We start from the raw sequence: 17,385 nt of genomic DNA on the forward strand, positions 1-17,385 counted from the left end.
CTTTAACGTTGGCGTTAGAAGACCTGGAAACAAACAAAGTAGGTTATAGCTTGGAGATTTGGAGTTAAAATAGAAAAAAGGGTAAATGGTAAAATAGAATTGTGGAGTAATAAGTTAGGGCATAATTGGAAAGAAAAATAGAATACAACTCCACCACACCAAATTGGTTGTTTCAAAAAAAGGGATTTTTCATTGTTCCGGAACAATGAATTTAATAATACAATACAACTAATTTTAATGAAACAATCAAAACAAACATTATTTTGGGATTAACAATACAATACGATACAACTGGGGGTGTTCATGGTTCGGTTTGGATCGGTTTTTCCCTAAAAAAAGAAGCCAAACCAAATAAGTCGATTTTTCAAATATTAGAACCAAACCAATAATTAAGTCATTTTTTTCGATTCGGTTTATGTCAGTTTTTCGATTTTTTCGGTTATTTGTCGGTTTTTGCTTAAATATAAGACATACACTACCAAACACACATTTCGGCGACCATATTTTCAACGTAACACTATCAAATTAATTGCCTTTTGAGAAATCTATTATTTACCAAGATATATTGATGATAATTGAATCAAATAGTGATGAATAATTTAAGGACTCAATTAAAAATATATTGTTTTTAACATGAACTAGATTCTTACACTTAACAAAAGAAAACTACCAATTAAACTAGAATGTAAAGGTAAAGAACTGTACTAAAAGTGCAAACGATTAATATTTACTATAAAAATTTTAAAACTTTGCATAAAAGTATACATATATATAGGTGTAATAATAAATTTAAAATAGTTACTCCTATATTCGGTTTGGTTCGGTTTTTTTTAATTAAAACCAAAACCAAACCAAATTTGATCGGTTTTTAAATTTCAAAATCAAAACCAAACCAAACCAAAAGGTATCGGTTTTTTTGGTCGGTTTGGTTTGGTTTTCGGTTTGGTTCAAATTTTCGGATTTTTATGAATACCCCTAGATACAACGGGGAACAACCATCCAAACAAGCTGTAAGTCTCCCTTATATTTGGATTAAGTTTAAAATAATTTCTTAAATATATTTTTGAACAGTTTTGATCCTTTAATTTTGTAAAATTAGTACTTTTGGTCAACCTCAAATATTTAATAAATACGGTTAGAATTAATGAAAAATATGAAAAGGAAGAAATATATAACTTGAACTCATATTTGGAGAAACATTGCTGTAATTTCGACTATTTTTTATCAATTTTTTTATTTAGTATAGTTCCTGTAATTTTTTATCTATTTTTCAATGTTTGCCGAAGTATCCTGGATTTGATGGGACTTTCACAGTATTTTAAACAAAAACCTGCACAGATTCAAGGAACGATCAGAGTTTGTTAAATATTTGTCAAAATTTATTAAATATTTGGTGGAATCCAAAAGTTTTACTTTTGGCAAACATAAAAAATTAAAATTGTTCATTCGTATATTTAAGAATTACTTACTCAAATAGAGGATAAATTATACTATCATTTTCTCCTCCCAATTTGCAGCGGTTATACATATTCCTTCACTTTGTTAACTACCAACAAATATCCCAAGAAAATCAGACATAGCTAGGCAACCAAAACTTAAGGTTAAAATACACCGAACATTCCTCTAACATAATGCAATTGCAAATACACCTCTTATATGTCAAATTTATATAATTAGCTCTCTTATATAATGAAAATTGTAGATTAAAATATTAATTTGAATTAAATTTTCATAAATGCTTAATTTTAAATAGTAGGGGTATATTCATAACTAAGTATATTAAAGTAGAATAACTAAAAGTTAAAATTATTTAATTAGATAGAAATTTGTTTGTCTAGGATTTTCCGTTAAAGAAGAGGTTTAAGTGCTTGATTTTGAAATATAGGAATAACACTATTATATATGTCTAGAAAATCTATTATAAAGGTGTGCAAAATTTTGATTTTAAAATACACGAGAATCTTGGTCGTTTAATGATTTTAAAATTTTCATTTGGAAACTAAATGGAATTGATTTAGGTTATAAAGGAAAGCCATGGACTTGGTGGTGTTATAAAGAAAAAACGACTGGATAGAGCTTTAGGATCTCCTAATTGGAGAGCTAAATTTGATAATGCAAATGTTATTCATGTTGAAACTAAAGCTTCAGATCACGTGTCTCTTATTATTTCTACCGAAACTTGTCTTGTAAGAAAAAAAGAAAAGATTTTACTTTGATAAAAGATGGTGTGATAAGGAGAAAATCACTGGCATGATTCAAAGAGCTTGGAATATTAATAATGTTAATGGCTTTGAACAATCTAAATTTTATTTCAATTTAAAAAACTGTAAACGTTCTTTAGCTTGGTTAAGGGTTGGTAATGAAAATTCCAGAAAAAAAAATCTTAGGTGTAAAAAAGATGATTGAGAAAGTTAGGAAAAATCCGAGTGGGCTTGATATGAATAAACTAAAAATGCTAAGAAAGGATTTAGGCCAAGCATATAAGGATGAAGAAATTTATTGGAAACAGAAATCTCGAGCTTTATGGTTGAAAGAAGGAGATAAGAATACATCCTTTTTCATATATCTACTATCCAGAGAAGAAGGAGAAATACCATTAAGGGTTTTCAAACTGATGATGGCCGCTGGATTTCAGATCAAATAGGTATTGTGAAAATGGTAAAAAAAATTTATAATAATCTTTTTAAATCTACTAGACCATTAGACCTTGAGCATATTATTCCTTATATGCCCATTTCTATTAATGAGTCAATAAATAGAAGACTAATAAGAGATGTATTTGATGCCGAAATTAAGAAAGCTACTTTTTCGATGCATTCCTTAAAAGCTCCAGGTATAGATGGAATTTCTCCACTTTTTTCCAAAACTATTGGCATTTTATTGGTAAGGATGTTTGTGAAGCAGTTAGAAGTTTCTTTCATTCAAGACATTTAATTCCAGAATGGAGCCAAACTTTAATTACTTTGATTCCTAAAGTTAAAAGTCCTATCACTGTGGCTCAATTTAGACCTATAAGTTTGTGTTCAGCTGCTTATAAAATCATTGCAAAAGTGTTAGTGGCTAGAATGAAAGAATTTTTGCCTATGGTTATCTCACCTAATCAAGCAGCTTTTATGGGAAATAGATAAATTACTGATAATGTAGTGCTTGCTCATGAGTTTATGCATTTACTGAAAATTAAATGACGAGGAAGAGAGAAGTTTATGGCTATGAAACTTGATAGGTCCAAAGCATATGATAGAGTGGAATGGATTTTTATTAAGGAAATGCTTTTAAGAATAAGATTTGACAAAATATTTGTTGGATGGATAATGGAGTGTATTACTTCAACAAGTTATAGATTTAATATTAATGGTGAAGTAACTGGTTGGGTTAAGCCAACAAGGGGATTAAGACAGGATGACCCATTATCACTGTATTTATTTTTGATTTGTGCTGAAGGTTTATCTACTCTCTTAAAAACTGCAGAAGAAGGAGTCAAATACGAGGCTTAAGCTTGGTTAGGAATGGCCCTAATGTATCTCATTTACTTTTTACGGGTGATTCTTTAATCTTCTGTTTGGCTGATACTCAAAGTGCTAGAATTATTGTAGATATATTAAAGTTATATACAAAATATTCTGGTCAAGTTATTAATGTAGAAAAATTTGCCATTTATTTTAGTAAGAATACCATAGAGGCTGAGAAAGAAGATATTTTTTCAGTATTGGGTCAAAGCCAAGGAAATCAAATGGGTATGTACCTCGGATTACCTGCTATAATAGGAAGATCTAAGAAAAAATATTGGATTATATTAAGGATAGAGTGCGTAGTAAGATTAAAGGATGGAAATGAATGTTTCTAAGTCCAGCGGGGAAAAAAGTTATGTTAAAAGCAGTTTTAACAACTGTTCCTACATATGTTTTATCCTGTTTTCAACTTCCGAATGGATTATGTAAGGAAATTACTTCTATATTATCAAATTTTTGGTGGAGCCAAGGGGATGGAACCAAAAAAATTTATTTTGAGAGATGGGATAAATTATGTGAACCTAAATATATAGGGGGTCTGGGTTTTAGGGATATTAAAAATTTTAATCAAGCAATGTTAGCTAAAAGGGCATGACAAATTTTAACTAATCCAGATTTACTTCTTTCGTGCGTCCTACAAAGTAAATACTTTCCTAATAACTCATTCTTGAATACTACTATTTCTTCATCTGCGTCATGGATTTGGAGAAGTATTATTTGGGATAGAGAATTACTAGAAAAGGGATTAAGATGGAGAGTTGCTAATAGGACGAATGCGTATGTTTGGAAAGATCCTTGGATTCCGAATGCTACAAATTTTAGACCTTATAGAAGTATTGTTAACGATAACTTTGACCTAAAACTTATTAATTTAGAATCTGGGACATGAAAATTGGGAGAATTAAATAGACAGTTTTATAAAGATGATATAAATACTATTTTGACAATACCTTTATCTACCACTACTTCAAGAGATAGACAGTTTTTTTATTATTATTATTATTATAATTTTGTGAAACATGCGCTGGGTCGATCCAGCTCTGGGTAATACTTGGCAAATATCAGATCCAACTCTAGGTCCTTCCTCCAGCTCTCGTCTTTCTATATCATTCAACGTCGCCCATTCACGATGAAGCCGGGTCGTTACCCTCAATCCCGTAATGGCCGTTTTATCAGATCCAGAATCGTTTCGCTTTCGCTTTTGCTTCGCATTCATGCCCCTTTCGATAATTTTTTGTCGGATTTGACTCGATCTGCTTGGGTTTTCAGGTATAGCGGATCTATTTAGACAATACAATACTAAAATTTTATGATTTTTTTGAGTTTTCAGTGAATAACTGCTTGTTGGATATCTGATTTTTAGGTTTGAATTTATTTTCATACGTTTTCTTTTACTCTTTTTTCTTTACACCACAGTCTAATCGTACATTGTTGTTTCTCTTTTTGTTTTGTCCTTTTATTTTTAACATTCCTTTTAGGTTTATTGGTTTTGTCCTTTTGCGTCCCAAATCTGCCCCCACCCCCTTATATTCTCGTTTTCTTCTTCTCCTTTCTTGGTACATTTTATATTGTTGGGGCTATACCAGTGGTAGCGGTGATAGCTCCTTCTGGTTTTTGGGTCGTGGTATTTTCTGTGTTTTCAGGAATTCTCGGAGTATTGGAGACAAGTTGGGCGCACGAGCACTGGCAAAGGAAAGCAACCTGGGCGAGTGTCAGCAAAGGGCGGTAGGAAGTGGTGCGTGAGCGTACAACTACATCGAACACAGCAAATCACCCACAAGTTTTGTTATCGGGAGTTGATACCTCCTGTTTTACTGTTTCCTTTTGGTGTTAGCTAAATTACCGTTACTTTACTTCGTAATAGTTAAACCTTTCAACTAGGATACTAGTTACCACTTGTTTCCTTCTAGTTTGATTTGTTGTCCGTTATGCACTAGCGAGTTTTCTCTAGATTGTTGTAGGTGTAGTGGCTGCAGTCTGGGATGATAGAATAAGGGCATGTCCTCGGGTGGGGCAGAGTGTGGGGCTGGGGTCAGGGGGTGGGTCGGGTAGCAGGGAAGGTAGAGGGGGCAAGGGAGCCTATAGGTTGAGAATCGGGTCATGGAACATAGGTTCACTAACGAGTAAATCCATAGAGTTGGCGAAAATCCTGCAGAAGAGGAAGATTAATATAGCGTGTGTCCAGGAGATTAGGTGGGTCGGATCGAGGGCGAAAAATGTGGATGGGTATAAGTTGTGGTACTTTGGTGTCATGAGGGGTAAGAATGGAGTGGGTATCCTGGTAGATAGCCATCTTAGAGAGTCTGTGGTAGAGGTCAGGCGGGTGAATGATAGACTAATGACTATTAAGTTGGTGGTGGGTGAGGGTACTTTAAATGTCGTTAGCGCGTACGCACCGCAAGCAGGCTTGGATGAGGATATTAAGAGGCACTTTTGGGAGGGGTTGGATGAGATTGTTCGTAGTATACCGCCTTCTGAGAGGTTATTCATAGGAGGATATTTCAATGGTCATATTGGGTCATCTGCAGGTGGGTACACTGAGGTGCATGGCGGCTTTGGTTTCGGGGAGCGGAACGGAGGGGGCATTTCACTGTTGGACTTTGCCAAGGCTTTCGATCTAGTCATTGCGAACTCGAGTTTTATGAAGCGGGATGAACATTTGGTTACTTACCAAAGTTCGGTGGGGAAGACTCAGATTGACTATCTCCTCCTCAGGAGATGCGACAGAAGGTTGTGCGAGGACTGCAAGGTTATCCCAGGTGAGACCCTCTCAACGCAGCATAGGCTTTTGGTGATGGACATTTGTATTAGGATAAGGAGGAAGAAGAGGTCAGTACAAGGACGCCCCAGGATTAGGTGGGGCGCCTTAACTAAGGATAAAGCTAAGGAGTTGGAAGGAAGGTTATCGGCAATGGGAGCTTGGAGAAGTAGTGGGGACGCAAACACAATGTGGTCGACGACGGCGGACTGTATAAGAAAGGCGGCGAGAGAGGTGTTAGGGATATCTACGGGCCACAATGGTGGCCACAAAGGAGATTGGTGGTGGAATGCAGTTGTCCAAGGTAAAGTGGAAGCAAAGAAGGCGGCTTACCTGCGGTTAGTAGGAAGCATTAACGAGGAGGAGAAGAGAGAGAACAGTCAAAGGTATAAGGTAGCTAGGAAGGAGGCAAAGATGGCAGTGACGGAGGCTAAGACGACAGCTTTTGCTCGTCTGTATGAGGAATTAAGGAACAAAGGTGGGGAGAAGAAGTTATTCCGACTCGCTAAGGCGAGAGAGAGGATAACTCGGGATCTGGACCAAGTGAGGTGCATAAAAGATGATGACGGAAACGTTTTGATGGGAGATGACCAGATTAAGAGGAGGTGACAGACCTACTTTCATAAACTTCTAAGTGAAGAAGGGGATCAAGATATTATACGTGGGGAATTGAGGAATGTCGACAGTAACCATAAATTAAGTAATTGTAGGGACATTGAGATCGATGAAGTCATGGAGGCAATGCGTAAGATGAGAAGGGGTAGAGCTACTGGGCCAGATGAAATTCCGGTTGAACTGTGGAGGTGTGTGGGTAGAGCAGGCATGGAATGGCTTACTGCATTGTTTAGTGTTATATTCAAGACTAATAGGATGCCTGAAGAGTGGAGGTGGAGTACAATGGTCCCTTTGTATAAGAACAAAGGTGATGTCCAGAGCTGTAACAACTATAGGGGCATCAAATTACTAAGTCATACCATGAAAGTTTGGGAGAGAGTGGTAGAGATGAGAATGCGAAGGATGGTGTCTATTTCAGACAATCAGTTCGGGTTCATGCCAGGGCGATCTACCACAGAAGCTATCCACCTTATTAGGAGGATGGTGAAACAGTACAGGGATAGGAAGAAGGATCTCCACATGGTGTTTATTGATCTGGAGAAAGCGTACGATAGGGTTCCTAGGGAGGTCTTATGGAGCTGCTTAGAGGATAAAGGGGTCCCGGTTGACTATATTAGGGTGATTAAAGACATGTATGTTGGAGCTAAGACTCGGGTTAGGACAGTAGGAGGCGACTCTGAACACTTTCCAGTTATTACGGGGTTGCACCAAGGGTCTGCGCTCAGCCCATTCCTATTTGCCCTGGTGATGGATGCACTGACTCATCATATTCAAGGGGAGGTGCCATGGTGCATGCTATTTGCTGATGACATTATTCTAATTGACGAGACACGAGGCGGCGTCAACAAGAGGCTAGAGATTTGGAGACATGCTCTTGAGTCTAAAGGTTTCAAGTTGAGCAGGACGAAGACGGAATACCTCGAGTGCAAATTTGGAGTTGAGCCGACGGAATCGGGAGTTGAAGTGAGGCTTGACTCTCAAGTCATTCCCAAGAGGGGTAGTTTCAAGTACCTTGGATCGGTTATTCAGTGGATCGGGAAGATTGACGAGGATGTCACACACCGTATAGGGGTGGGGTGGATGAAGTGGAGGTTAGCGTCGGGAGTCTTGTGTGACAAGAAAGTGCCACCGTTACTAAAAGGTAAGTTTTATAGAGCAGTGGTTAGGCCTGCCATGTTATATGGAACTGAATGTTGGCCGGTAAAGAACTCACACATCCAGAAGATGAAAGTAGCAGAGATGAGGATGTTAAGGTGGATGTGCGGGCATACAAGGATGGATAAGATTAGGAATGAAGATATTCGAGAGAAGGTGGGCGTGGCCCCCATGGAGGACAAGATGCGGGAAGTAAGACTCAGATGGTTCGGGCACATTCAGAGGAGGAGCACTGATGCACCGGTAAGGAGGTGTGAGCGACTGGCTGTAGTGGGCACGCGGAGAGGTAGAGGGCGACCTAAGAAGTATTGGGGAGAGGTGATCAGACAGGACATAACGCGACTTAGGATTACTGAGGACATGGCCCTTGACAGGGAATTATAGAGGTCGAGCATTAAGGTTGTAGGTTAGGGAAAGTTGTGAATATTTCTACAGCACAATAGAGTGAGACTAGCCAGTTAGGAGTTAGACTAAGAATGTTATTGGTCGTCTATTGATGCAGGGCTTTACCTGCTAGTTTTACTATACCAGCCATCTATTTCGTATTTCATATTCTGTATTTCATATCTCTTATATTGATGTTATTTTATTATGCAATTTTATGGTACTAATATATCGGCTCCTGTTGCTTTTTTTGAGCCGAGGGTCTCCTGGAAACAGCCTCTCTACCCTTCGGGGTAGGGGTAAGGTCTGCGTACATATTACCCTCCCCAGACCCCACTTGTGGGATTATACTGGGTCATTGTTGTTGTTGTTGTTGTTGTTGTTGTTGTTGTTTTTGTAAATATGGCACTATACTAAATCTGGTAACTATGAAGTTAGATCTGGCTATTATACTGCAAAAAGTATAAGCAAACAAGGTGAGAAAAGCAGGAATATAGCTCAATCTAGTTGTCACTCTTTCCCTGAAGCTTTTTGGAACTATTTATGGGCAATAAATATTAAAAATAAGCATAAATATTTCCTTAGAAGATGTGTGCTTAACACTTTATCAGTGAATATTATTCTTAAAAAGAGAATGAATCATGTTAATGGTACTTGTAAAAGATGTGGCTTAGAAAATGAAACTATAGAACATATGCTTTTTAATTGTCCCGAATCTAAAACAATATGGAATCTGAGTCCTGTTAATTGGAAGGACATTGATGGTATAACTGATTTATCTATATGGTGGAATGATAAGATTAAAAAGGTAAATAATTGTTCTGACTCTGCTATGGTATTAAATTTGTCAATAATCATAATGTGTCATATTTGGAAAGGTAGAATTTTTTGGTATTTTAGTAATGAAAAAAGTGAACCTCCTGATATCGTTGCAAAAGCATTGTTTGAGTATAATGCATTCACTGAAATAATGCTTGTTAACTTACCAAATAGTACTTTACAAGAAAGTTATGAATATTCACTAACTATGCTCGAAGATGGGATTTGTTTATTTGTAGATGCAGGGCTACATGCTGAAAGAAAGAAGGCAAGCATTGGTTTGGTTGCTATGGACAGCAAGGGCACTTTGCTTCATGCCCATGGATCCCCGATTCAGTTTGTTGGGAAGGCCATGATTGCTGAGGCGTTTGCAATTAGGAAAGCTATTGAAAGGGCAATTCAAAATGGATGGAGGAAAATACATATTTTCTCTAATGGAAAAGGGATAGTCGATATGTTGAAGAAAAGTGTGAAGGCTTCTTAGGATGTTGAAGTGGCATGTGAAGATATTTGGAACTTGACTTCAAACATTGAGCATGTTTCTTTTGTATATATTCCTAGGATATTTAATTTTGTTGATCATAGCTTAGCGCAGTTCTCAGTTTCTCTAGTATATGGTGTGTCTTGGGAAAGTATATTCCCAAGTTGGATTGCAAATGAGGTTGTATGCTCCTTTGGACATATCTCGATGTTTAGATATTAATAGATGTATGGTTTCGAGGAAGAAAAAAAGTCATATTACAACAGTGTTTGAAATAAATTTATGATCCGAGTTATTGATCAATAAAGGCCAAGTCCAGTCCAACACATTTGTAAGGGTCGATGTAGGAGGAAAGAAGATGGGGAAGTGCTAAAATATCCATTCTTAGGACCCCCCCCCCCTATTTAAGAAATAATCAAAATTTACAAATTTTAAAGGTTAGTTGCCTCAAAATTAATTTCTGAAGTTGAAATCGCAGGTCTGAGGTATCAAAATCAAACTTCAGACCTTCAAGTCTAAGAAGAAGAAGAATACGAGCGGTTTGAAGTAAACGAGTAGTCTGAAGTGTCACGCCCCGACCTTGGGGAGCACAACGATGCTCAACCGAGATATCCCAGTCAAGCATGCCTACTTGATGCCTTCTACCCGACCTTACCCATGAATAAAGTGAGGATGTATTCCATTAATTAGACAATGAGAAGATCATATGAACAACAACAATTTCATTACCATCAGTTATTTCATTTACAATTTCCAAAAAAAATATATTACACATTCATAGTTTAGAAGCGGGAACATATGATACATATACAACATTTCTAGTTTAACTTTTCAAAATTACAATAGAACCCACACTATGTTTACAGAGCCTCTAATGGATACAAAGAGTAACATGATGGTGTCGGCAACAAGGCTCTGGCTATACCTCAAAATACTATACATAAGGGACAAAAGATACAAGACCCCGATATAAAGTGGGGCTTACCAAGTCCGCTGATGTATTGTCATCACTGATCGATGCCGCCTGTTATGGAACCACCTGCATCCATTAAAGATGCAGCACCTCCGGCAAAAAGGACGTTAGTACATATGGAATAGTACTAGAATGTAAAGACTGAACACCCTCTCGATGAATCGAGTAACAGTACAAGGAGAAAGAAACATGGAATCAATGAGAGCCTCAAACAATATCAAAGCATCAAGTTAAGAAAAAGATAATTTTCCAAGTGAATATCAATATTCTTAAGTGGGAGATCTTTAGTACCTACACATCACCACCGTTCTTTTAGCACGGAGCCCGATCTCGGCCCGATCGGCTAAGTTGTCTCACCCCAAGACATCCAATTACAAACCACCATATGCGTGGCATGGCGTTCGATCTTGGCCCGATCGGCTAAGCCATCTCACCACAATACCATATGGGTCAACATCACGTTCTGCTAGCAATCATCTTACCCTAATTAAGGGGAATAATCTCAGCATATCAATCCCATCTCAATTAGGGGAATAATCTCAAAACATCAATAACGGGGATTTACCCCTCAATCGCTCCTATATCGGCACGTGTAGTTTCGAGGTTAGGTCGTTTCAAGCTACCCTTTCTCGGTGACTAAATGATACTCCCAAAACATTTCAAGCTACCACACGGCTCATTTCATAATCTTTCACACTTCCTTTCCTTGCATTGGCTCCATGGGCCACAGGTTAATTTTCATTCTTGGTACGATGGCCATATTTTATATTTCATACTCCTTTATTTCACTTTCAAGCATCATCATAGATTATCAACAATAAGGGGATTTGTAATCAAGACTTTAAACTTGTATATGACCAATAGAAGTCTTAAACACATTGAGTTTTCCTTCCAAGAATAAGGCATAATTAATCTTGCATTTCAACCATGAATTGAAGTTATAGCATTATAATACATAAACCATACTTGAATACATTCCCGAAGGAGAGCATAATATAAGAGAAGCAAATGCACACATTTTCAGCATATAATTTTTGACACAATACTTATTTGGAATAACTGAGTATACTCAGAATGACTCGGAACATGGGAATTAGGAACTTGAGCCAATCATACCTGAATCTTACGAAAGCATCATGGAATTCAACTCTACAAGACAAGTTTAGCCAACATACATCGCTTGAGCTTTACTTAGATTACTACAATATTCAAATACTCCTAGAAATTTCAGTCTATAGGAAAATGATAAAAATCGAATCATAATTAGAAGAATTCTCATGATATAAGTCTCATAGGAATTTTGTCAAACACCTATTATGCAAAATCGACTACAAGGCTCTACAATGGTAATCACGTCCTCCCTCAACCAATTTCAACAAGAATCTACCCGAAGTAGTTCAATAATTGATTTTATTAAGTTAATTATGACTAGATACGAGTAGATTAGTGGTGGAATTGAGAGGTAAAGCGGTAATTGAGCTTTGAATTGCTCGTAGGATTGAGGTAAGTGTTTGGTCTAATCTTGACTCGAGGGATTAGGGATCCTCGGCTTAATTGCTATGTGAAATTCCATGTGTGTGGCGTATAGGTTTGGTGATGAGTACCTATGCACCGCCAAATTATCTGTTTAGCATGTTCCCTTCTCTGTTCCTAGTATATTATTTTCATATCTTAACTGCTACTTGCTTATTGATGTTTCCATGTCTAATTGCTTCTTGTTAAATGTTGTTTTCTCTATTGAAGGTATTAATTGTTCCATAGTTTCATTATATTACATTGTTGATTTATTGGTGCTTCATGGCACACTTTGGTTGGTCTCGTTGTGTAGTATTAATTGATGAAGTTTCATAATTGTATAGATTTCCCGTTGTTTTGGTTTGAGGTATAAATGTTGTTGAGGGTTTCGAGCTAAATTGTGAAATATTTGTTTTTATTTCGTGATTGGTACTGATATGGTGGGATCGAGTTGTACGCCGCAACCGGAAGAATAAGGCTGAAATGTGATTGTCTGGTGGGATTGGGTAGCCCGCCGTAACAAGGAGTAATAAGGTGGACATGTGGGATTGGGTTGCACGCCGCAACAGGAGGAATAAGGATGATATATTGAGGAGGAATAAGGATGACATATTGTATAAACCTCGCCTTGTCCTCGTCACTACCTCGTTGAGGTTAGGCTTGGCACTTACCAGTACATAAGGTTGGTTGTACTGATATTTCACTATGCACTTTCTATGCAGATTTTGGAGCTGGTTGTAGCTGATCGAGAGATCGGGTGCAGGCACTTATCAGGAGACCCAAGGTAGTCCTGCAGGCGTCCGCAGGCCCTGGCATCTCCTTCCTATGTTCTATGTTTCTATTTTATTTTCTTTTGAGATAGATGTACTTTTTATTTCAGACCAGTACTTGTAGTAATTCATAGAACGTTCGTGGGTTGTGACACCAGTTTCTGGGTGGTAACAGTTTTGGAGTTGTTAATAGCATATAGATAGTTAGTTAAACATATACTTCTGCTTTTATTTCTGTTTGAATTAGTTTTGTTTAATCCTAACTATGAAAATGTAAAGGAAAATGGTGATTATAACTCTAACATTGGCTTGTCTAGCGAGTGCGATGTTAGGCGCCATCACGGTCCCATTGGTGGGAAATCTGGGTCGTGACAAGTTGGTATCAGAGCACTAGGTTGCCTAGGTCTCATAATTCACGAACAAGCTTATTAGAGTCTGAGGGATCGGTACGAAGACGTCTGTGCTTATCCCCTAGAGGCTATAGAGTAAGGAACAATTTCACTTCTATTCTTCTCTGTCGTGCAATTTGATGTCTCAATGCTAATTGAACTCTCTACTTTGTTCCTTTGTGGATGGCGAGAACGCGTACCGCTTTATTAGCTGATCAGCAGCCCGAGCCCTCAGTGGCAGTTCCTATGAGGGGCAGAGGACGAGGCCGAGACCGTGCTAAAGGCCGAGGCAGGGGAAGGGCTCAGCCTAGAGCTCGAGCAACAGCACCAGCGGTGGAGCCTCAAGTAGAGTTTGATGAGGAGACTCCGGCCCAGACCATTCCAGTGGGGCCAACTCAAGTTCCAGATGGGTTCAGCTATCCTGGTACTTCAGGATGCTTTGGTCCATCTAGTAGGCCTTATGGAGAGCGTTACTTAGGCCGGTACATTTCCTGTAGCACCAACCATTTCTCGGGCTGGGGGAAGAGCACAGACTCCCACTACTCACACTCTGGAGTAGATAGCTCCTCAGTTCAGACTCCAGCAGCCCAACCAGTTGGGGTAGTTTCGCCGGGTGTTGTAGCACAGACCGGAGATAGATCAGTTATGTCTTCTGAGGCCTTTTGGATATTGGAAAGGTTTACCAAGCTCTTCACCACTACCTATGGCGATGCATCTTTAAAGGATCCCCAGGACTATCTGGACAGTTGTCATAAGGTGTTACAGAACATGGGTATAGTGGAGACCAATGGGGTCGACTTTGCTACCTTTTGTCTGCCAGGTTCCGCCAAGAAATGGTGAAGGGATTATTGTTTGGCCAGACCGGTTGGGTCACTAGCTCTCACTTAGGACTAGTTCTCACAGCTATTCTTGGAGAAGTATCTTCCTATCACTCAGAGAGAGGACTATCAGAGGCAGTTCGAGCGCCTTTAGCAGGGTTCTATCACCGTCACTCAGTACGAGACCAGATTTGTTGATTTGGCCCGTCACGCTCTTCTTATACTTCCTACCGAGAGAGAGGGTGAGGAGGTTTATTGAGGGACTTGCTCAACCTATCAAATTGCAGATGACTAACGAGTCAGGGAGTGAGATTTCTTTCTAGGATGCAGCCAATGTGTCCAGACGAGTTGAGATGTTTCTATCATAGGGGAGTGGTCAGGGGTCTGACAAGAGGCCTCATCACTCCGGTGGATTCAGTGGGGCCTCATCTGGAGGTCGAGATACTTTTGGTAGGGGCCATTCTCCCAGGCCATTTCATTCAGAACTTCAGACATCCCATGGAGCTTCAAGGGGTCGTGGTCTTTATGTACCTACTTCAGGGCATCCAGCTTATAGTGCACTGCTAGCTCCTATTAGAGCACCTCCTTTTTAGAGTTACTATCGTGGTCAGCCAACCTGTCAGTGTTAGTCTCAATTTCCTCAGCTACAGTATTTAGATGGATGTTTTGAGTATGGTGAGTATGGGTATGTCCAGAGGACCTATCCAAGATTAGTGGGTGTTTAGTTACAGTAGCAGGGTTCTCGTGCCATGATACCGGCACCGCCCACTCATCCAGCTAAAGGTAGGGGTTAGGGAGCCAAAGGTAGGGGTCAACCCACTAGAGTTGGAGGTCAAGCTATTAGAGGTGGAGGTCAGGCCGCTAGAGGTGGAGGCCAGAAACAGGAGGTCGTCCCAGAGATATAGTTCAGGGTGGTGGGGCCCATCCCTAATGTTATGCTTTCCCAGCCAGGCCTGAGGCCGAGGCATCCAATGCAGTCATCACAAGTACGGTTTCGATTTGTAGTTGGGATGCTTCAGTTTTATTTTATCCAGGGTCTACATACTCATATGTGTCTCTTTATTTTTCTTTATATTTAGTTATGCCTTGTGATTCTTTGAGTGCTCCCGTATATGTGTCCACACCGATGGGGGATTCTATTGTTGTAGATCGTGACTATCGCTCGTTTGTGGTTGTAATTGGGGGTCTTAAGACTAGTGTAGATCTCCTACTTTTCGATATGGTTGATTTCAATGTCATTTTGGGGATGGATTGGCTGTCACCTTATCATTATATATTGGATTGCCACGCTAAGACCGAGACCTTAGCCTTGTCGGGGCTGCCTCAATTGGAGTGGAGAGGGACTCTTGGTCATACTACCAGCAGGGTTATCTCGTATATGAAGGCTCGTCGTATGGTCGATAAGGGATGTTTGGCTTATTTGGCTTATGTTCGTGATTCTAGTGCAGAGGTTCCTTCCATGGATTCTGTACCAGTCATTCTGGAGTTCCCAGAGGTTTTTCCTGTAGACCTATCTGGGATGCCACCCGACAAGGATATCGACTTTTGCATTGATTTGGCTCTGTGCACTCAGCACATTTCTATCCCGCCATACCGTATGGCCCCGTCAGAGTTGAAGGAATTGAAGGAGCAGTTGCAAGATTTGCTTGATAAGGGCTTTATTAGACCTAGTATCTCGCCTTGGGGTGCGCCGGTGTTATTTGTAAAGAAGAATGATGGGTCAATGAGGATGTGCATAAACTATCGGCAGTTGAACAAAGTTACCATCAAGAACAAGTATCCATTGCCGAGGATTGATGATTTATTTGATCAGCTTCAGGGTGCCAAAGTGTTTTCGAAGATTAATTTGAGATCTGGCTACTATCAGTTGAGGATTAGGGAATCTGATGTCCCAAAGACAGCTTTTCGGACTCGATATGGGCATTATGAGTTCCTAGTGATGTTGTTTGCCCCAGCAGCATTTATGGATTTGATGAACCGGGTGTTCAAGCCCTATCTAGATTCCTTCGTGATTGTTTTCATTGATGGTATCTTGTTCTACTCCCCCAGCCGAGAGGATCATGAGCAGCATCTTCGGATCATTTTTCAGACTCTGAGAGACAGCCAATTATATGCTAAGTTTCCGAAATGTAAGTTTTGGTTGACTTCAGCTGCATTCTTGGGTCACGTTGTATCAGCAGAGGGTATTCAGGTAGATCCTAAGAAGATTGAGGCAGTCAAGGACTAACCTAGACCCACATCAGCTACAGAGATTCGGAGTTTCTTGGGTTTGGCGAGTTATTACCATCGATTTGTGGAGGGGTTTTCATCTATAGCAGCCCCGATGACCAGGTTGACCCAGAAGGGTGCCCCATTCAGGTGGTCGAACGAGTGTGAGGCGAGCTTTCAGAAGCTCAAGATAGCTTTGACTACGGCACCGGTGTTGGTGTTACCCATAGGTTCAGGGCCATATACAGTATATTGTGACACATCTCGTATTGGACTTTGTATGGTGTTGATGCAGAATGGCAAGGTTATTGCATATGCTTCACGGCAGTTGAAGATTCACGAGAAGAATTATCCAGTTCATGACTTGGAACTAGTAGCCATTGTTCACGCGTTGAAGATTTGGAGGCATTATTTATATGGCATATCGTGTGAGGTGTTCACGGATCATAAGAGTTTGCAATATTTGTTCAAGCATAAGGAGCTCAATTTGAGGCAGAGAAGGTGGTTGGATCTATTGAAAGACTATGATATCACCATCTTGTATCATACCGGGAAGGCCAATGTGGTGGTCGATGCTTTGAGTAGGAAGTCAGCCAGTATGGGCAGCCTTGCGTCTATTCCAGTCGGTGAGAGACCACTTGCATTAGATGTTCAGGCTTTGGCCAATCAGTTCGTGAGGTTGGATGTCTCTGAGCCTAGTCGTGTTTTAGCTTGCACAGTCACTCGGTCTTCCTTGTTTGAGTGTATCAGGGAGTGGCAGTATGGTGATCCTCATTTGCTTGTCCTTAGGGATACGGTGCAGCACGGTGATGCCAAGCAGGTTATAGTTGGAGATGATGGAGTTTTGAGGATGCAGGGTCGTGTTTGTGTGCCTAATATGGATGAACTTTGTGAGTTAATTCTAGAGGAGGCCTATAGTTCCCGGTATTCTATTCATCCGGGCGCCGGTAAGATATATCAGGACTTGCAGCAACATTATTGGTGGAAGAGG

The 17,385-nt window shown here is 39.6% G+C and overlaps 1 protein-coding gene across 1 annotated transcript; it reads left to right on the forward strand.

Moving 5' to 3' along the window:
* Nucleotides 1-9,055: 9,055 nt before the first annotated feature.
* On the forward strand, nucleotides 9,056-9,724 carry LOC142175952 (uncharacterized). The gene has a single exon (XM_075242964.1). It carries the CDS (start codon nucleotides 9,056-9,058, stop codon nucleotides 9,722-9,724), a length of 669 nt encoding a protein of 222 aa, XP_075099065.1.
* Nucleotides 9,725-17,385: the final 7,661 nt, after the last annotated feature.

The sequence above is a fragment of the Nicotiana tabacum genome, chromosome 22 (genome assembly GCF_000715075.1).
Source record: "Nicotiana tabacum cultivar K326 chromosome 22, ASM71507v2, whole genome shotgun sequence".
NCBI classification, from domain to species: Eukaryota; Viridiplantae; Streptophyta; class Magnoliopsida; order Solanales; family Solanaceae; genus Nicotiana; species Nicotiana tabacum.

What these genes read in the sequence shown, in the direction of transcription:
- LOC142175952 (XM_075242964.1), top strand. Translation starts at nt 9,056, where the DNA reads ATGAATCATGTTAATGGTACTTGTAAAAGATGTGGCTTAGAAAATGAA.